This window comes from Macaca thibetana, chromosome 12 (assembly GCF_024542745.1).
Source record: "Macaca thibetana thibetana isolate TM-01 chromosome 12, ASM2454274v1, whole genome shotgun sequence".
NCBI lineage: Eukaryota > Metazoa > Chordata > Mammalia > Primates > Cercopithecidae > Macaca > Macaca thibetana.
Window position 1 is genome coordinate 73690897 of NC_065589.1, and position 21423 is coordinate 73712319.

Below are 21423 nucleotides of genomic sequence, written 5' to 3' on the forward strand. Positions count from 1 at the left end.
TTTTTATTTCTGCCAAATGAAGACATAGGGAAAAGGTGTCCCAGGCAGAGAAAAACAGTTGAATAAAGACCCTGAAACATGGAAATGCATTTTGTGACTGGGGACAGCACTGCATTTTCTCTACTCATGAGCTATTTGACTATTTGACCTTGGACAAATTAACTTCTCTGAGCCTCTGTTTTCTCATCTGTACAGTGGAATTTATGGCTGAATAAGTAAAAGTACTTCATAACACAGAGGTATCCTGTAAATACAGAGCGCTGTTTCCCTCAAATGATTGATATTTTTAGAAATATCGATCTATGAGAATAAAAAGACCTATGAGAATAATGACCCAAGGGCAAATTGCCCTTTTAATGGTTTTACTGGTGTTTCCCCTTGGGTCATTTAAATTGTAAGTAATTCTTCCGGGTGATTGTTGGATTAATTAAGAAAATAGGAATCGTATTCACTTTCTGTTTACCTGTATAATATGCCTTCCTGCCTAAGAGTAGTTCGCGTTTAACTCCAACTTGAAAATAAGAGAAACATTGAAGAAACTATTATCCACTAGGGGTAGCTGTGCGCCCATCCACTAAAAGAAATTTTATAGCTGAATTGTGAAGCCTACAGAGTGGCCATGTGAGAGAGAGCTCTGCATATTCCAGAAAACAAGAAAAGGAACTTTGAACTAAAGAGATCCTTAGTCGTAGGAAAAGGAGAGAAATTGTAGCAGAAAGAGGCAAACTGAGAAAAGAAAAGTTACCTTAGTCCAAGCAGGAGTGAAAGATACCAGACAATAGAGAGAAAAAAATCTAGGGAAAAGAATGAGGGAGAGAAGAAGAATGTGTGTGTGTGTGTGTGTGTATGCGTGTGCACGTGTGCACATGCATAAGAGATGGAGAATCACAGATAATCTATTTGTATTGAAAAGCAATTTTATAGAAAAACCTTAATGCAAAAATCAACAGGCATTTTCTGATTTCTTACTAGTTGTCTCTTAGACTGTCTTAGGTACATATTAAAATAGCTTCATTGCAATAAGAAACTTCCTTCTAGTTCAATAAACCATATTTCTATGTGCTGTATCAGGGCCCTGTTAGCACTGCGATTGTAACAGTAATAATCACAAACAGCCTTGGGAAAGCCACTAAACCTCTCTAGGCCTCTTTTTCTTCATCTGTATTGAGAAAAATGATGGGATCTACCTCACAGAATTGTAAGGATCAAATACAATAATGTTTGCTCCAATACCTCATACATAGTATGTGACCAGTAGATGGACCAATTAAACAATATAAGTTTATTGAACACAGTTGTGCTGGGTGCTGTGCTAAGTGCTTTACCTGTATTATCTCTTAGACTGAGGTCTGTGCAGAAGATAATGCTATCATCCATATTTGACTGATCGATTTCAGAGAGGTGAATTTATTTGCCTCAGGTTGTACAGTCAGGACCTGGCAGGGCAGAGATTTCAGCTCATGTGTTTCAGCTTAGGTTGTTGACTTGGAACAGAATTCACTGTACCTCTGAGTAAATTTGGACTATTTTGATTGACTGTGTTGGCAGTAATTGGCCACCAAGTGCCACGGCCTGGTCATCGGGGTGCAGGAAAGCTGTGGGTTCTCATTTGTCTCTTCCAGAGATTTCTCTTGGCTTTCCTGAAGGATTTTTGCAGTTTCTTCAGGCAGTGGCTCTGTATGTTTTCCCAACTGAGTCTTCCTTTTATCCATAAAAATGTTCCCTCCTGAAATTTTAGGTGAATTGGAAGTAGGAACTTGGGAGGTGATTTTACTTCTCTTACTCTCCTTGTCTATTGAGCTAATTTCCTCATTTCCCTGAAGTGCAATAGAGATGATCTGAAATCTCATGCAAACCCTCTCTCGTTCATCCCTAATTGTGCTTTGGAATTTGTTTTGTATATAAGTTCTCCTTCATCTCAGTTTCCTTTGGTTCCCCTTATGAAACTCAGTTCTAATAAGTTATTTTATGCTATAGGTTTTGACACTCCACGGAGATATCAGATACAGAAAAACACTGATTGCCAATGATGGGACAGCTCTTGGAGTTGGCTTTCCAATTGGCATAACTGTTGATCCTACTCGTGGGTGAGTATTCATAAATGACACATGTCTTCTCTGCAGCATTGTTCTTGTTAATGCCAGGGTCTGACAAAATGGAAGATTTCAAATTTAGGACATCTTCTGATTTCATATGTTAACATTTGAATAATAATGGAGCTCAGTGAGAAAGAGAAATAGCTCTGACCTGTATTTAGTGTGCAGGATACTGTTTATATTTTATTCTGTGGTCTTCAAATGAACAACACTGGATTTAAAATTAATTCCAAACAAGCAAAACTTTTAGGAATTTTAAAATAGCATTATAAGAATTGACAATATATTCTGACTTTGAAAGGACACGGAAAGCTCTAAGGGGATGTGTAACATTTGCAATAGACCTTGAAGGATGAGAAGCCTTCTAGTAGGCGGAGAATGGGTTGCAACCAGGCAGTGGTTCTTGAGGCCGAGGGAGCAATGAAGGCACAGAAGTATGGCGGCACTTAGCATGATTGTGGGGAGAGCTGGAACCAGAGGCTTAGAGTAGGGAGCTGTTGACCACATGGGAGATACAGTAGATAAGGTCATTTGGGGACAAATCATGAAGGGCCTTTAATATCATGCTAAGGAATTGAACTTTATTCTTTTGAGTAATAAGGAGCAAGTAGGGATTTTTTTTAAATTTCAACCTTTATTTTAGATATAGGGGTCACATGTGCAGGTTTGTTACATGGGTATATTGTATCCAGATAGTGAGCATAGTACCCAATAGTTAGTTTTTCAATCCATGCTCTGTTCTCTTCCTCCCCTCTCTAATAGTCCACGGTGTCTATTTTTCCCATGTTTATGTCCATGTGTGGTCTATGTTTAGCTCCCACTTACAAGTGAGAACATGTAGTATTTGGTTTTCTCTTCCCAGCAAGGAATTCTGAGGAAGGGAGTGATAGAACCAAATTTGTGTTTTAGAAAAATTGGTCAGGATTGATGTGGAGAGAGGCCAGGGCCAGGGAGACCAGTTAGGAGAAAATGGACTTAATGGATGTCAGCTGGAGTCCTCTGGTCTGTTTGATTGGCTATTTCATTCTGTTGATCTACTATACCATATTATAAACCAGAATAACGAATTGTAAAATATAAGCATTGATTTTTTTAAAAAGAGATTGTCACATCATTCCAAGTGGATTTTGGCTTAATGTTTGAAAGTCATCAGATTCTTAGGCCTAGGAGAGCACTGAAGAAGTAATTTGTATTAGCTGTTTCAGACAAGGATGACATGGAAACCAAATCCAATTCTTAAACGGCGCAAGAAGCAAACATTCTATTCTGTGCCTGCTGGCTTGTACTAGTTTTCAGTTATTCTTTCTAGAAGAAGGACCATCTTAGGTTTTAAATTCTACTTTTGAAACTCAGGTTCACTTATTATTTATTTTTCATTTATCAGACATTTCTGCATTGTGTACCTTTTTGGGTGGTGTATTAGTTAAGATAGGCTAACTGTTGGAGCAAATAAACTCCAAAATATGTAATAGCTCAAAGAAAATAGAAATTTATTTGTATTTTATATGGGCAGTGGGGTTTGGGCAGAAGATGGGAGGAAGCTCTACTCTACATAGTCATTCCAGGACCCAGGCTGATGGATGCTCTGCCATCTTCGGTAGGAGGCTTCCTAGGTCATTCTAAGTATCAGCATCTTTTGAGCAGTAAAGGAAAGAACATTCAGAAATTTGCTGGGAGGTTTTCATGAGCCAGGCCTACAAGTAGTGCACACCACTTCTGCTCACACCCCTTAAGTTACAATTGGGTCACGTGACCACAGCTAACTGCACAGAAGGACATGCAGTCCACCTATTTACCTAGAGAGAAGAGGAAGACATTAATTTTGGCAAGTGGAAGCAGTCTCTTTCATGGGGCCATGTTGGGGAGTTTCGAGGGTGGATACAAGGATTAAAGACCTAATTTGCAACCTTTGCAACCTTAAGGATTTATGGCTTAGTAAGGAGGGTAAGGCCCCTGTATAAAGAACAATAACCCAGGTTCATATATGATTAAGAGCCATAAGAGAGGCTAAAAATATTGGGATGATAGTGCTATAAAGAGGCGACCTTTCAGCTTGGTGGAAGAGATATCATTTGGACTGGATCTTAAAGCATAGCTAGAATTTCACTAGGCAGAGCTAGCTTTTAAGATATATCATGTGATATGAAGGATGGAAGGTCAGGAGCAAAGGGACAGAAAATAGAGTGTTTGTTTAAGTGACTAAGAGCAACCCAGTTGGGTTGGGAGATGATTAGAAGAGCTTAGAATTTTGTCAGAGGACATAGGAGGAGAAAAAAGACAGAGACTTGAGGATCTAATGTCTTGGATTCTCAGTGAAGGGAAAGTCTTGAGAAAGTTGTGGTAAATGTTACTGAACCAGTTGTTGCAGAAAAATATCTTTGTGGATGATCATTAATAAAGAGCTGAGGCGATCACAGAGTCTCTGGTGGTATTCGAGAGAGGATGTTCAATAGAGATAGTAGAAGTTAAAAGAATGGAAGGAGGATGAGGAAATGTGGATACTCTTTTAAGAGTTTTGTATTGGAAAGTTAGAGAAAGATAAAGTTGTAGGTCAAAATGTAACAGGAAAATGTCTTTCAGAATAGAGAAACCTGAGCGTATTCTTTAGCAGCAGATGAAAGATCAATGATGAAGAAATAATTGATTGAGAGTGAAAGTTATGGGGAAGGAATTAGAAATTTATGAAGAACAGGAATGACTTGAAAGAGTCAATATGGGGAAATGATATAAAATCTGCTAGGGATGAGAATCCTCAGCTTAGATTAGGAAACTTAAATTTTTAGTGAACTCAGAATTCACGAAAGTTTTGTGCTATGTCCATGAAATTCTTGGTAACCTGAAATGGGAGAGGAGAAAGAAAAAAAAAATGGCAGAAACCCAGGGTTGGAGATTAGCTTAGGCACAGTGGGAGCCCAAAAGAATAAATAAGAATATTGTTGAAATGGTTACATATGATGTCCAGGTGTAGAGGGACTGGAGGGTTGGGAGCTCAGGCAGGTAAGGGCAAAAAACAAGTTTAATAGGAAAAATTAAAGCAAGGAGGAAATGAATTTTTGGTCAAAGCAGAGCATTTCAGTTTGAGAACTTAGAGGCAGAGAAGTTTAGAGTTGAAGATGAAATTCAAGGGATGGGCATATTGATTTGGTGGTGGAAGAGGTAGGTGAATAAAGATTATTTAAATGAAGGGGTTTGAGGACTTTTCAGAAAAGAATGTAAGAGGATTATCTATTGAAGATATAGAAGGAGGTGCAACCAAAAGGAATTAAAAGTTGGGTACAAGTCTAGAAGTTTTTCTTCGGTGGAAATGGAAAGCAGCCCTTCATATACTTTAATACATTTTTCACATATCATGGGTTTGGCAATGCTGTGTGATTATGGTTCATGTGTACATGATCGCTGTGAAATAGAAAGAAAAAAGAAGTCTTCCTGACCCCATAACAGCATGATAATGAGATTCCACTCTCACAGAAAAGTGTTACTCATCATTTCTCCTATTTTCTGTGTCAGTTTTCAAAAGTCTTTGCATTTTTCATCACAGAAATCAGGTTAGGTAATTAAATAGCTGGTTCTGTGGTAGATGGTGATTTGGAGAAGAACTGAATGAGGCCTGGTAAGTGATCAGGGAGTGTACTTGGCAGCTTTTTATATTAGCTTTGGCCTTCACTATGTACTGAAGATGGAGGGATTATTGATGTAGGCTTCTTCCTTGTCATAAGCTTCCCACACATCTGACCTTGCTAAAGGTTCAGCTGCCAGTGGGAAACGCTAGCCTCTTATTCCAGACACCATTTTAAATGGCCTCTACTCTGATTATAGTTAAGAAATAAATATACTGACATTGGTAGAACACTGGTGAAATACCCCTCCACATTGTATGCAATGAGATATTGATTTTCAGCTTTTACCCATTATATTGTGAGCATCTTGAGGACAAGTAATACACATTGTCATCTATGTCACTGACTCAAATCCACCTTCTGTTTTGTTACATGCTGGTGTTTTTCATGGTTGTAGGAAGCTGTACTGGTCAGACCAGGGAACTGACAGTGGGGTTCCTGCCAAGATTGCCAGTGCTAACATGGATGGCACATCTGTAAAAACTCTCTTCACTGGGAACCTCGAACACCTGGAGTGTGTCACCCTTGACATCGAGGAGCAGAAACTCTACTGGGCAGTCACTGGAAGAGGAGTGGTATGAGCACCCTTTCAGTTTTTGGTCTTTATGCTGAGCTGGCATAGCTGATGCTGAGTGTTCTGAGCTGTCAGGCAGTGGTTCTTGAACAATCTTACTTGGTAACTTGCCCTTTCTCCCAATAACTTCTTTCCCTTGCACATACCTTGCCCCTAGCTGAAGTTCAGTTCTTTACAGTATGTGCATACTTCCCTGTAGGGTAATGTTTATTAATTTTCCCACCAACGTTTGTTTTTCTTCAGGACAAATTAATTCCATTTGTCATTTTTTACTTGTCCTTTCAGAGCCGTTTCTTTCATGGTTTGGTGATTTCAGTGTTTTTCTTTGAAAGTACTATGGGTTCTCCAATTATAGGGAATATATACATACACACCTATATATATAGAGAGAATATATATATGAAAAATATGGAATATATATCTATACTATATGGTATATAGAATCTATATAGATGCTATATATGCTATACAGAATATATATCTATTATATTTGTAGAATATAGAATATATTTTTATGGAATACAGAATATATATCTATTCTATATAAAATATAGAATTTATATACCTGTATAGGATATAGGCATATTCCATGTATCTACCTGTGTGTGTGTGTGTATGTATGTATGTATGTATGTATCTATTTATTTAATGTAGCAAGGTTCTGAGCTCAGCATTCCCTCATAGCTACACATTCTTCTCTAATATTCTAACATGATTAATACACATGTGAAATTTTCTTTAGTGGTAATTTTCAACTCCAAGGTTGGGTTCATTATGTTCTACAATAAGAAGCAGAAACTGTAAAGTCTCATTCGCTCATTGAAATAGTATTTGACCTTCACTGCTGTGCTTATGTAGCTGGGGCTAGGCACATAGACGGTGCTCAATAATAATTATTGATGAAGCATTGCTTTGGGTGCTGAATTGAATATATGCTAGTCCCTCCCTTGCTTTTTAACAGTAGTTATTTCAGATCCTTGACATTGATGCTTTTCATAATATTGTGCAGTAGGTTTGGCTTTCAGTTCATTGTTTGTTCAACAAGTACTAACTTCACTCCAAATATGGACCTATAATGATGGTAAGCTTTGGAGATTAAAAAGAAGTGATGATGTGTGTGAAAACACTTTGCAGAGTTGGATACATGTGTGCAGTGATGAGGAAGCTCTTGCTACATGGTATGGTTTCTGTACACACATCTGATAGGACACAGCTTCTGAATCTGCGAGCTTGTTAGTGGTGTGACTCTCCAACCTTTCTCCTAGTGTAGTTCCCTTATTTCTCCTTCACTCTCCTGGTTTAATCATCACCAAATCCTGCAATCCATCCTCAGCCTGTCACTCATGCCCAGATCTTTTCTGCCACCTCCACCATTCTGAGCAACCTCTCTCTGGCCTTGACTAGGCATGGCCTTCAGTGGTGAAACCTGTTTTCGTGTTGGAGACATGTTTTCTTCATAAAGCCACAGTCAGCAAATTGGATCATGGCTCAGCTTGGAGCCTTGCCCTGAGGACTAGCTCCCAACACTTCTGTGAGGTTGCTCAGCTAATCTGGCCCTGGTGTCCGCTCCCTCTGCAGCGCTCCTCCAAGCTCATGTTCCTTATGTTCTAAATTCTAGAACTTTGATCAGTTTCTAGGGCATAACAACTCTTGTAACTGCTGGGCTACCTTGTCAGCCGTGGCAGTAAAGCAACACTTTGTGTCTCTCACCAATACCCAGCCCAGATCCTGGCACAGAGCAGGCACTTGAGGCAGGTTTTTGGAGTGAAATTAAACCAGCTACATCTATATTTCATTTTTCTTCCAGAAGAAACTGACTACTTATCATTTTCCCTTAGGGACTTTATTCTTGTGGTTCTTTTCCAGTTTACCAAAGCCATTTTGATTAAAGCTTGTTATCTGTTCCAATATAATGGCACCATTTTTGGCCGCGTCCCGTCTTGCTGTCCTCTGTGGTTGTTTGGGGGCATATTTCCAATCTCTATTACATAAATTGTCAGTGAAGCTGTTAAACTCAGGGTGAGTCGGCTCCTGTGCAATGGCCCACACTTAGATGTTTGAGTACATCTTTGACCAGAATATCACATGCAGAGACTAGTGGTTTAGCTCCCTTTTCTTCCCCATGCCACCTGAAAAGGTTGACTGACTCATGTGAGCTCTGTCTTCACTATCAGTGAAATGGGCACAGTGACATTTTCCTGACCTGCTGCTTGGTGTAGTTGTGATCAAATCAGAAAGTAGATGTGAAAAATCTCTGTAAGGGATAGAGAGCTGGATAAATGTGAGACATTATAATTAGGGGAATATTAATGTTTAAATATTCACAAATTTCACTGTGAATCCATGAAACTAACGAAAATTCCGATCCTTTAGATTGAAAGAGGAAACGTGGATGGAACAGATCGAATGATCCTGGTACACCAGCTTTCCCACCCCTGGGGAATTGCAGTCTATGATTCTTTCCTTTATTATACTGATGAACAGTATGAGGTCATTGAAAGAGTTGACAAGGCCACTGGGGCCAATAAAATAGTCTTGAGAGATAATGTTCCAAATCTGAGGGGTCTTCGAGTTTATCACAGACGCAGTAAGTATTTGTCACTGAAATACATTTGTGGGTGTATAATGCATATTCACACATAACTTACATTTGTAAGCACACACCCACACAGAGTTTCATGTACATACACGTGCATGCAAATTGAAATTACCCAAAATATTTAAAAAATGATAATGAAGTCTTAAGCATGGTTAAGTGCCAAGGGCTAATTTGGCATCTGAAAGGCCAGATTGACTTTAGAGTAAGTTTATTCCGTTTCTCTTTCCATTACTTTCAATTCCTTACTTTGCTTTTGCTTCACAGAGCTCCCTGACATATTATCTGTTTTCTATTTTTGTGTTACTTATTAGAATATAACCTCCATAAGGGCAGGCATTTTGTCTGTCTTGTTTACTGCTCAATACTCAGTGATTAGAATAGTGCCTGGCACATAGAAGGTGCTCAGGGCATATTAGTTGGATGCCTGCTAGAAAAGTGTTAATGGGATGGAATTTTTAGTCTTAAAAGGAATACTTTTGGATGTTGCCTATTTCAACATTTTTTAAAAAGATAATCTTAACTTCTGATTTACCCCTTTAAATTAGTGTTATGATACAGGTAGTATTTTTTGATGTATTTTATAGCTTTCGTCTTCAGCCAAAGATGATCAAACAATTTGTTTCCTGTCCTATAACCTAAGTTTGTCACTAGGTATTTTTTTTTAACTGCATGTGAAAGAAACACATGCAATAAAAATTAATTTTTTATTCCTGTAAAGAATATTCTTTATTTTTTTATTTTTCCTTAGGTTTTTGGGGTACAGGTGGTATTCAGTTACATGCGTAAGTTCTTTGGTGGTGATTTGTGAGATTTTGGAGCATCCATCACATGAGCAGTATACACTGTACCCTATTTGTAGTCTTTTATCCCTCACCCCACTCCCAGCCTTCCCCCAAGTCCCTAAAGTCCATTGTATCATTCTTAGGCCTTTGTGTCCTCATAGCTTAGCTCACATACCAGTGAGAACATACGATGTTTGGTTTTCCAATCCTGCGTTACTTCACTTTGAATAATAGTCTCCAGTTTCATCCAGGTCACTGGGAATGCCATTAATTCAAGGATTATTCTTTAAATCTTCTTATTTCATATATTTTAAAAAACAAATAATCACATTATTGATCATGTAACTGAACGTATTCTTTTAAGTGCCAGTTCATAGGCAAATTATGAACAGATTTATATACTGACCTCCGTAATCCTCACATGATTTGTAGAAAAAAACAATTGAAGCCCCATTACCTAACTATTATACAATAGTTGGGTTACTGGTTTCATACCTTTAAGTGTTATTGTATAAGCTCTAGTCTCTCCAATATTGTTTTTAGATTAGCTCAGCTACTATATGTTGGTTATTAATTTTTAGAATAAATTATTTGGTGACCCAATTAAAGAAATTTGAGATGGGGTGGCGAGTAGCTAGGATCAAAAGTTACAAACAGATTTTGTTTTCATTTAGATACTGCGGAATCCTCAAATGGCTGTAGCAACAACATGAATGCCTGTCAGCAGATTTGCCTGCCTGTACCAGGAGGATTGTTTTCCTGCGCCTGTGCCACTGGATTTAAACTCAATCCTGATAATCGGTCCTGCTCTCCATATAACTCTTTCATTGTTGTTTCAATGCTGTCTGCAATCAGGGGCTTTAGCTTGGAATTGTCAGATCATTCAGAAACCATGGTGCCAGTGGCAGGCCAAGGTATGCCAACTCCAATATAAGTAAGATTTGACTTCATCTGGCACCAGGTTGAAATCCCTGGTGCCATGAAAACATTTCTTCATGTCTGGATTCAGTGCATAATGAAGCTTTCCTTTCCCTTCAAATCAACTGGCACAGCCTAAAGTGTTTTTCAAACTTTAATGTGTCTCAGAATCACCTGGAGGGCTCACAGCAACACAGCGCCAGGCCTCGTTGCCAGATTTTTCTGATTTTGTAGTCTAGGGTAGGGCCAGAGAATCTGCACTCCTAATAAGCTCCCAGGGCATGCTGATGGTGCTGGCCCATGGATCACACTAAGAACCACAGGCCTAGAGCAATATAGAATGTAGCATGGGTTTGCAAGAAGTACTACAGAGTTAGTGTTCTGAAGAACCGTGCTTTATTTCTGACTACTAATGGAGATTTACGGTAGAAGGTATACTATTATTTAATATAGTAATGAAATAGTCCACAAATATGATTTATTAATATATATTTGGTGAATTGAAGCAAAAGAGTTCACAGTATTAGTCCCTCTTTAGTAATCCTATTTTTGCAGCACTTTGTGCTTACATACTCTGAATGTATAAAATGATCACTTGCTTCCTAGATGAACCAAGGTTTTTAGGTATACCTTGGCACAGGAGGAACTAAGAATTTTCTAACACTGCTAGGAGAATGTCACAGGCTAAAAATAGAAATACAGGGTAGAAAGGAAGGAAAAAAGGATGAAGTGAATGAAGGGCTGGAAGAGATGGTCAGAAAATACAGAAATGAACCAGGGGAAAGGAGTCAGAGAGCTTCCAGTCCCACACATCCTCCTGCCTGATGGTCATGTTCCCGTGGACTCATGACTCCTCTTTGTTTTTCCATATCTAAAAAGTTATGGATCTAAGTTATCATCTTGAACAGATATGACAAATTCAGTCGTTTTTTCTCCCAGCTTTTCATTAAAAAAAAGTTCAAACACAGAAACGTTGAAAGATTTAGCAAATATCCTATATCCTTTACCAAGATTTAACAGTTGTTAACATTTCATCACATTTGAGCTCTCAATCTGTGTGTGTGTGTACATGCATATGCATTCACATTCATTTTTATGAACCTTTTGAAAATAAATTTTAATATACCATGCCACTTTACCCCTACATATGTTAGCATACAGTTTCAAAGGGCATTATTAAATATTCATAATCATATTTCTCCAGTTGGCCTCACAACATTTTATATATAGCTGTTTTGTTCCATCCAAGATCTAATCAAGATTCATGCATTGCAGTGGGAATATCTCATTAGTTTCTTCTAATTTGGAGTAGTTGCCTCTAGCTTTTTGCTATGACATTGATGTTTTAAAGAGGCAGACCTGCTGTCTTTGAGAATCCCACACTGAGGATTTGTCTGAATATTTAGCCTGTCTTTCATTTTTTACCCTGTAGTTCTCATGAAATGGAAGTTAGGTCTAATTGCTTGATTAGATCAAGGTTAAATACATTTAGCAAAAATACTTTATAGGTTATGCTGTGTTAGTTGATACAGAATCTTATCAGGAAGAACATAATGTCAGCTTGTCCTGCTCTTAGTGGCGTTTGAGTTTGATCACTGGTTAAGGTGGTCACTGCTACACTGCTGCTTTTTAAAGGTATATTTTTTTCCTTCTTAATTTGGGTGAAATCTATGCAGTCACACTTGGGCCCTGTGAATGTCTTGGCTCCCAAGCACGTTTTACCCTTTGGTTTTGGCAGCCATTGATGATCCTTGTTTGAAATGATTATTTAATTGAGGATTGCAAAATGGTGATTTTCTTATTCTAGCATTCCCTTTATATTTGTTAGATAATATTCTTCTATAAAGGAAAGCTCTTCGTTTCTCCCCAATTTATCTTTTAAAAAATTTATTATCATCGTGGGGTCAAATTTTTATTTTTTAAATTCAGTGTGTTACAATCAATTACTATAATCCTTCTTTTGATGTTCTAGTGGATCCATTTTGGCCAGGGAGCCTCTTCAAGTGAGCACCTGTATACTTCTGTGTACACCTTGTTTCTTGGTACAATAAGATGTTTCATGCTCACTTTGTACCTTCCCTGCCTAAATCTATAACCAGCATTTCTCCTGGGAGCCAGAGCTCCTTATTGTGGGAAAGAGTATTAGAAACCAAGATGTGGGTTGTAGGCCTGCTCACTGCAACTGGGAAAAAAGGGTTTCATTTTGTAATGGGGAGATGCTGAGAGCAGGGGGTTGGGAATGAGGGTTTGAGAGGAAGGGCAGACATTTAAAAGTTCTACTTGCAGTGACAGCATTGTTTAATGATCATTTCTTAACTTCCAGGACGAAATGCACTGCATGTGGATGTGGATGTGTCCTCTGGCTTTGTTTATTGGTGTGATTTTAGCAGCTCAGTGACATCTGATAATGCGATCCGTAGAATTAAACCAGATGGATCTTCTTTGATGAACATTGTTACACATGGAATAGGAGAAAATGGAGTCCGGGGTATTGCAGTGGATTGGGTAGCAGGTATATAAGCTGTATGGTGATTTTAATGGATTTGCATCTCTGTCGTCTTATTTTATGCTCGAAAGTTTAGCCTAACTCCATGTGCTACAGGTTTGTTTTTCTAGACAATTATTAAGATGATTTAAGATACATTGAATTTAGATTATGCTATGTGTCTATTTGATAAATGATATGGTGTTTCAGTTTACAGATTCGTAACAAATTAATCATTATCATTTTCTTCTGTTATTAACATAATCTGAAGACAAAAATGGTTAACATATTAAATTATGTGGATTTGGTTTTTTTACACTTAGATATGCACCTGATTTCTGCATTAGAAATTTTCTAAATTTTCAAGAGAAAGGGATATAAAAATATAAACTATGGAACAGCATTCATTTACTTTGAAGCTGAGCAATTTTAGTTGCCAAATTCTTAATTGCTTCCTTTTATTCATATATAAAAATCACTTAGATAATGAGATATTTTATTAGTAATTTTTTTAAGTACTTGGTCCAGTATTACATTAACTTAGTTGTATTGATTCATGCACATAAGCTTGAATAACCACTCATTTTTATCACTCATTTGAGTAAAAATACCACTCATAATTAGTGGTATTATATGTTTTGGAATATAATCCAATTCTACATAAAATCAGTATCATTGGATCAAGCTTGGTAAGTAGGCATCACTTAAAAATATTAGCATGTAGGCAGGACGTGGTGGCTCATGCCTGTAATCCCAGCACTTTAGGAGGCTGAGGCAGGCGGATCACCTGAGGTCAAGAGTTCGAGACCAGCCTGACCAACATGGTGAAACCCCATCTCTACTAAAAACACAAAAATTAGCCAGCTATGGTAGTGTGTGCCTGTAATCCCAGCTACTCAGGAGGCTGAGGCAGGATAATCGCTTGAACCCAGGAGGAAGTGGTTGCAGTGGGCCGAGATTATGCCACTGCCATCAAGCCTGGGTGACAGAGTGAGACTCTGTCTCAAAAAAAAAAAAAAAAAAAAAAGGGGGGGAAATATTAACATGTATTATGAAAATCTAAGTACTATATAATAAGAGTTTATTGCAAAAAGTAAATATGGTAGTATGGTTAAATAAAGCTTTAACTGGGTTCCTAACTCCTGTTCCTGATTAGAAATGACTATTTCTGAGGGTATAGATAAAGCAGTAGTCAGCAAACTAGGGCCTGTGGGTCAAATGCAGCCTGTTGCCTGTTTTTGTAAATAAAGTTTTATTGTAACACAGCTATGCCCATTTATTTGTGTATTGTCTATGGCTGCTTTCATGTTATAGTGGCAGGGTTGGGTACTTGTTAAAGAAACCATATGCTCTGCAAAGCCTAAAATATTTATTATCTGGCCCTTTACAGAAAAAGTTTGCCAACCCTGGATTAAAGGATTGGCAATGAGCAAATACATACATAGCAAGTAGAGTTAGGTAACGAAAAAATGTATCAGTAACATATTTCACATTGGCCTGATTTCTCCAGAGGTGGTTTGAATCTGATATAGGAACAAAATATGTGTGTCTTGGTACTAGCATTGATAGTTCAACAACAGGCTTTCAACTACATGGAATCAATAATTTGCGACCATTCTCTACTTATTATACTATCTTCACAAAGTTATCTTTTTATTCTAGCATTTACATGAGGCTTAAAGGGAAATGGACTTTTGTTATGGTCACTTTTAGAAGGCCCATGGGATGAACACACCTACATTAGTTAGAAAGACTAAGGAAAAACTTCATGTTAACCTTAAGCACAAAGAGCATTTGATAACATCAATAACAACCTGAGATGCTGCTGGTGCTCCCTCTTTGCTACTTTTATCATATTGGGGTAGAAGTTGTCCTATGAAAATGTATATTTAGAGTGTTTCAAGTTGGTATTGAGCATTTAGAGCTTCAGGTAGAAAAGGGGGGACATTCTGGAAAATATACCTTTCAGTAGAAAGTGGGTTATGATGTTGCTATGAATTCTAATGTACTTTAGAAGCTGAAGATAGGCACATTCTCTCTAAATTTGAAGACGCAATCTCTGTAATTCCTAGGAGTAAGAATTTAGTTTTCAAAGCCTAGACTGGGACATTTATTTATCATCTTGGAAAAGACAACATATAGTGACCCAAACTTCAACCTTATACATTTTGTTCTGAATTTGGAAAGTTCTCCCTTTTTTTCTTCTTGGTTCTCCATTGATCAGCATGCACTTTCATTTTCCCATAGGAAATCTTTATTTCACCAATGCCTTTGTTTCTGAAACACTGATAGAAGTTCTGCGGATCAATACTACTTACCGCCGTGTTCTTCTTAAAGTCACAGTGGACATGCCTAGGCATATCGTTGTAGATCCCAAGAACAGATACCTCTTCTGGGCTGACTATGGGCAGAGACCAAAGATTGAGCGTTCTTTCCTTGACTGTACCAATCGAACTGTGCTTGTTTCCGAGGGCATTGTCACCCCACGGGGCTTGGCAGTGGACCGAAGCGATGGCTACGTTTATTGGGTTGATGATTCTTTAGATATAATTGCAAGGATTCGTATCAATGGAGAGAACTCTGAGGTGATTCGTTACGGCAGTCGTTACCCAACTCCTTATGGCATCACTGTTTTTGGAAATTCTATCATATGGGTAGATAGGAATTTGAAAAAAATCTTCCAAGCCAGCAAGGAACCAGAGAACACAGACCCACCCACAGTGATAAGAGACAATATCAACTGGCTAAGAGATGTGACCATCTTTGACAAGCAAGTCCAACCCCAGTCACCAGCAGAGGTCAACAACAACCCTTGCTTGGAAAATAATGGTGGGTGCTCTCATCTCTGCTTTGCTCTGCCTGGATTGTACACCCCGAAATGTGACTGTGCCTTTGGGACCCTAGAAAGTGATGGCAAGAATTGTGCCATTTCAACAGAAAATTTCCTCATCTTTGCTTTGTCTAATTCCTTGAGAAGCTTACACTTGGACCCTGAAAACCATAGCCCACCTTTCCAAACAATAAATGTGGAAAGAACTGTCATGTCTCTAGACTATGACAGTGTAAGTGATAGAATCTACTTCACACAAAATTTAGCCTCTGGAGTTGGACAGATTTCCTATGTCAGCCTGTCTTCAGGGATCCATACTCCAACTGTCATTGCTTCAGGTAAGTGCACTCCAGGTGCTGCTTATCCTGCAAGTAGACACAATGGGGTCAACACACATGGATGACTGAGTGTTTCCAATGCATATGAGACTCTAATGTCTTTGTGTGTGCTTGTGTGTGTGTCTGCCGGTATGTGTCCAGGTATAGGGACTGCTGATGGCATTGCCTTTGATTGGATTACTAGAAGAATTTATTACAGTGACTACCTCAACCAGACGATTAATTCCATGGCTGAAGATGGGTCTAACCGCACTGTGATAGCCCGCGTTCCAAAACCAAGAGCAATTGTGTTAGATCCCTGCCAAGGGTATGCCATCATCTTTGTTATATTTCTGTCCGCTTATTTCTGGAAAGAGTGGGGCCTGAAATTGTGTTCATAGATAGCCAGTGTGTTATGGGCTTATAACACCATGGCTACAGATCCAAGGGTGAAAGCATATTGAATGATTTTACCTGGGAAGGAGGGTGCAGCGCATAGCTCCCTTTGATGGCAGAAAGGTTGGCAACATACTAGGAAGTCAACACCCTGACTCAATAGATCCCTTTTGGATGAGTTGTGTAAGTAGAAATGGAGTTTCTTTTGCCATGTTACTGGCAATTTGCAATTAAAGAATGTTGTCCTTTTTTTCTTTCTTTTCTTTTTCTTTTTTTTCTTAAGGACTATGAGGTTCCCTGTGAATTAATTATTGACTCCTTTTGTACGACTAGGTACCTGTACTGGGCTGATTGGGATATGCATGCCAAAATCGAGAGAGCCACATTGGGAGGAAACTTCCGGGTACCCATTGTGAACAGCAGCCTGGTCATGCCCAGTGGGCTGACTCTGGACTATGAGGAGGACCTTCTGTACTGGGTGGACGCTAGTCTGTAGGTGTCTCTGGTTACTCATGTGGGTGTTAAGAAGAGTTTTTCCTCCCATTTCCAAAGAAGAGGGATTTGCATCATGTGATGAAAAGATAATATGCCAGATAGACATTGCCAAAATATAGAATCACAGTTTTAGGAACTATGTTTATATTGTAACTTGGTGAACATACCTGTGAAAATTTATCTATATCATGCATTGAATAATTATGAACTAAAAGACATCTGAAGGTGCATTGCTAAATAGATCTGTAATTTCAGCTATAATTATAAATGTATTTTCTCAATTTAGAATTACAAATGAAATTACTCAACTTACATTCTGCAGGCCCTAGGTAACTGCCATAAAATCTGAATGACTTTTAAATGCCCATTGATATTAAGATTTTTTCTGGGCTTTAGCATTCAATGTCTTTTAGAAAAGTATTTTCTTTATTCTTTGACTTTTGGTCATCTTTTCAAATAGACCCTTTCTTCTCTGGCAAGCTTCTCCTCAGCACATTTCTTAATATTTTCCTTTTGTCAACTCTAATTTTGTATGTAACTTCTCCAAGTACCCCCCATATGTCTCACATTCCAGGCATCCTAATGGAATAGTTGAAGGGATGAAATGATTTTGTTTATTATGGCTGGTGTCTACATACTGGGAATCTTACTTTTTCTTGCATATTTCTTTGGAATTTTAGTCTTGTGATGCCAAGCTCCTAACCTCCTGATCTTTTCTTTATTCTCCTATTTGAAACAAAGCAGTGATGCTTTGGGTCTAAGCTTGGATTATTCTAGGTAAATGCCTCAAGGTACTCAATAAATGTCAAATCGAAAAAGTCACTAAGGAAGTGGGATGGAAAAGTTATTGTTTTATTGAGAATCTGCTATGTGCTCAACACTGAGTTCCATGCATTACATGGATTATTTCATGTTTTCCTGTTTCTAATGTCAACCCGGTTCCTTTTTTAGGATTACTATTCATATTTGGAAGTCAATGATTTTATAAAGTCTATTGTTTGATAAGCAAACAAGACCTCCCATCTCCAGAAGAAACATTTCTAGCTGCCATATGCCCCACTTGAAAAGAAAGTTGGGGACTTGTGTAAACAATCATGAGGCACATGTATTGGGTTGCCAGTTGAAAACTTAACTCATTTGAGATTTCAACTTTTTAATTTTTTTTTTTTTTTTTGCTTCATTTTAGGCAGAAGATTGAACGCAGCACTCTGACGGGCATGGATCGTGAAGTCATTGTCAATGCAGCCGTTCATGCTTTCGGCTTGACTCTCTATGGCCAGTATATTTACTGGACTGACTTGTACACACAAAGAATTTACCAAGCTAACAAATATGACGGGTCAGGTCAGATTGCAATGACCACAAATTTGCTGTCCCAGCCCAGGGGAATCAACACTGTTGTGAAGAACCAGAAAGAACAGTGTAGCAATCCTTGTGAACAGTTTAATGGGGGCTGCAGCCATATCTGTGCACCAGGTAAGGCATTGACCATGAAAATTAAAACATGGAGAATAATGATCACAATACAATTGGTAAGGAAGGCTGAAGTTCTCACAGGAGAAAAAAAATTCAAATTCTCCTTGATTTCAGGGTAATTTATAAAATAGACCTGGGACTATATTTTGAGAAGAAGACTTGGCAGGCTTCCTTTCTATTCTATATGGAGCCCTTTTATGAAAGCATTTTATTTTATTTTATTTTATTTTATTTTATTTTATTTTATTTTTGAGACGGAGTCTCACTCTGTCGCCTAGGCTGGAGCGCAGTGGCAGGATCTCGGCTCACTGCAGCCTCCGCCTCCCGGGTTCATGCAATTCTCCTGCCTCAGCCTCCCTAGTAGCTGGGACTACAGGCGTACACCACCATGTCCAGCTAATTTTTGTATTTTTAGTAGAGATGGGGCTTCACCATGTTGGCCAGGCTAGTCTCAAACTCCTGGCCTCAAGTGATCCGCCCACCTCAGCTTCCCAAAGTGCTGGGATTACAGGTGTGAGCCACAGCGCTCAGCTTATGAAGACATTTTAAATACAAGCTTGATGGAGTTAGAAAGAAAGATGAAGGGCTTGGCTGCCCTACTTCATGTCTTGACTAGGAATTCTGTCAATGAGCCTGCCTTCCTTATAAAAGGATGTACATTTTCTGCTTAAGAGGTATTATTTATAGTTTGAAATATTTCTGGTGGTATTTGTGGGTGGGATCATATGTGCTTCATTGTGCATTTTATAAAGAACAGCAAATTCATGGAAGATGTGCCTTTTGATGTTGTTGCTTTGCAAATTTTGCTGAGAAGAGACGTTGATATTTCCTGTTGTTTAGAAGGAATCGGCACATTTATTAGAAATTGGTGATTGCTCTTCTTGATGGAAAAGTGACTCAGAATATAGTTAAAAGGTTAATGGGCAGAATTTCCATGGCTTGTCTTAAGGAGCATTTAATGTAGAAGCTGTTGCAAGTGCTATTGTGTAGGGGACAATGTGAACGGTGGCTGCATCCATCTTTTGCTTCTTCTGGGATTATCTTTCTTCAGGTCCAAACGGTGCTGAGTGCCAGTGTCCACATGAGGGCAACTGGTATTTGGCCAATAACAGGAAGCACTGCATTGTGGACAATGGTGAACGATGTGGTGCATCTTCCTTCACCTGCTCCAATGGGCGCTGCATCTCGAAAGAGTGGAAGTGTGATAATGACAACGACTGTGGGGACGGCAGCGATGAGATGGAAAGTGTGTGTGGTGAGTTGGACTCGGCGCTTTTGGTAGGAGCTAATGGCATCTTGATGTCAAGTGTTTGGTACGGAATCCTGCTGTGTGTGAATGGGTTCGAACTGTGTGCCTAGGCATCCTGGTAGAGCTGAAACATGTTTCCTCTTATAATCCAGACTGTTTCTGTTAAATCATCCCTGTAGTGGTTAAGAGCATGAGCACAGTCATCATCCTGGTGAGTGTATTTTGTAATCTGTATAGCCCTGGGAAAGTTACTTAATATCTCAAGCCTCAGATGTCTCATCTGTAAAATGGAGCTACTACTAGGGTTCTTGTGAGGAGTAAGAAAAACAATATGTAAAAAACCCTTAGCATGAGACATGGTGCATGCTAAGCCTGGCTTAGCTTGGGACTAAGGAAACGTATCATTTTTACTAATTTTCATAGCACAAAGGTCATTATTTCAATAATTTTATGAAAATAACTTCCAATCCTCAGCTTCCATCTGAATAGAGTGAGTAAAACACAGTGGACTTTCTCAGGGAGTTCTGAGGTTGGTTACCTTTTCCTAGCAGACTGTGATAGGGGCTAGGAGTTTTTATTTTCCTGAAATAAACTATAATTGCTTGCTTTTCTGTGATTGAGATAAATTGAGATTATCGAGAGATAGAATGACTTTGATTTGTGCTGAAATTACTTGATTTGTGCATAAAACAATTTATTTTAAAAAGGTATGCAACATATTTTGCTTAATCTAACTAATTAAAAGTGTTATCTCACTTTGCATGCAGTCCGTTTTGCAGCATTTTTTGCCTTGGAAGGTAAATTCAAAGTGTCCCTTTTATTTAATTGTATCTTTTTAAAAATTAGGATAATGCTTTAATCAAGAGGGTTTGTTCTCATGTTTTTCCTCTTCTTAGCACTTCACACCTGCTCACCGACAGCCTTCACCTGTGCCAATGGGCGATGTGTCCAATACTCTTACCGCTGTGATTACTACAATGACTGTGGTGATGGCAGTGATGAGGCAGGGTGCCTGTTCAGGGACTGCAATGCCACCACGGAGTTTATGTGCAATAATAGAAGGTGCATACCTCGTGAGTTTGTCTGCAATGGTGTAGACAACTGCCATGATAATAACACTTCAGATGAGAAAAATTGCCGTAAGTTTATCTTAAGTGCTTATTGTGATTTTGGGTCTGAAGTCTTGGATCATGGGAAATGAAATTATTATATAAAAACAAAGGCTTTCCAAAAAAGATAAAACCGAAGTATTTATCTAAGATGTAAATTTTTGGCTAGGCACGGTAGCAAGTATCAACAAATACCAATCTTGTTTCATTTTTCTCTCCTTTTTTCTAGTATTTTAAAGTGACTCCTAGACATGCACTTCACTGATAATATTTTGGAAAATAACTACTATGCTGTTATAATGCCTGGCAAAATCAACAGTATTTACTTAATATCCCTGAGTACCTAGTCCATGTTCAGATTTTGTCGCTTATCCCCAAAATGTATTTTTACTGTTACTCTGTTCAAGTTAGGGTTCAGATGAGATCTACACATTGATTTTGGTTGTTATAATTCTTCAATTTCTTTTATGCCACAACACT

General features: G+C 38.4%; 1 protein-coding gene across 1 annotated transcript in view; it reads left to right on the top strand.

Moving 5' to 3' along the window:
• LRP2 (LDL receptor related protein 2) overlaps positions 1-21423 on the top strand; it is a 213535-nt gene that overhangs the window by 121150 nt on the left and 70962 nt on the right. Inside the window, exons 34-44 of the mRNA XM_050750442.1 lie at positions 1978-2087; positions 6111-6288; positions 8661-8874; positions 10343-10582; positions 12910-13098; positions 15319-16239; positions 16381-16546; positions 16948-17106; positions 18296-18585; positions 19637-19840; positions 20731-20973. Of these exons, the coding sequence (XP_050606399.1) occupies positions 1978-2087; positions 6111-6288; positions 8661-8874; positions 10343-10582; positions 12910-13098; positions 15319-16239; positions 16381-16546; positions 16948-17106; positions 18296-18585; positions 19637-19840; positions 20731-20973 (2914 nt within the window). The remainder of the gene's footprint in view (positions 1-1977; positions 2088-6110; positions 6289-8660; positions 8875-10342; positions 10583-12909; positions 13099-15318; positions 16240-16380; positions 16547-16947; positions 17107-18295; positions 18586-19636; positions 19841-20730; positions 20974-21423) is intronic.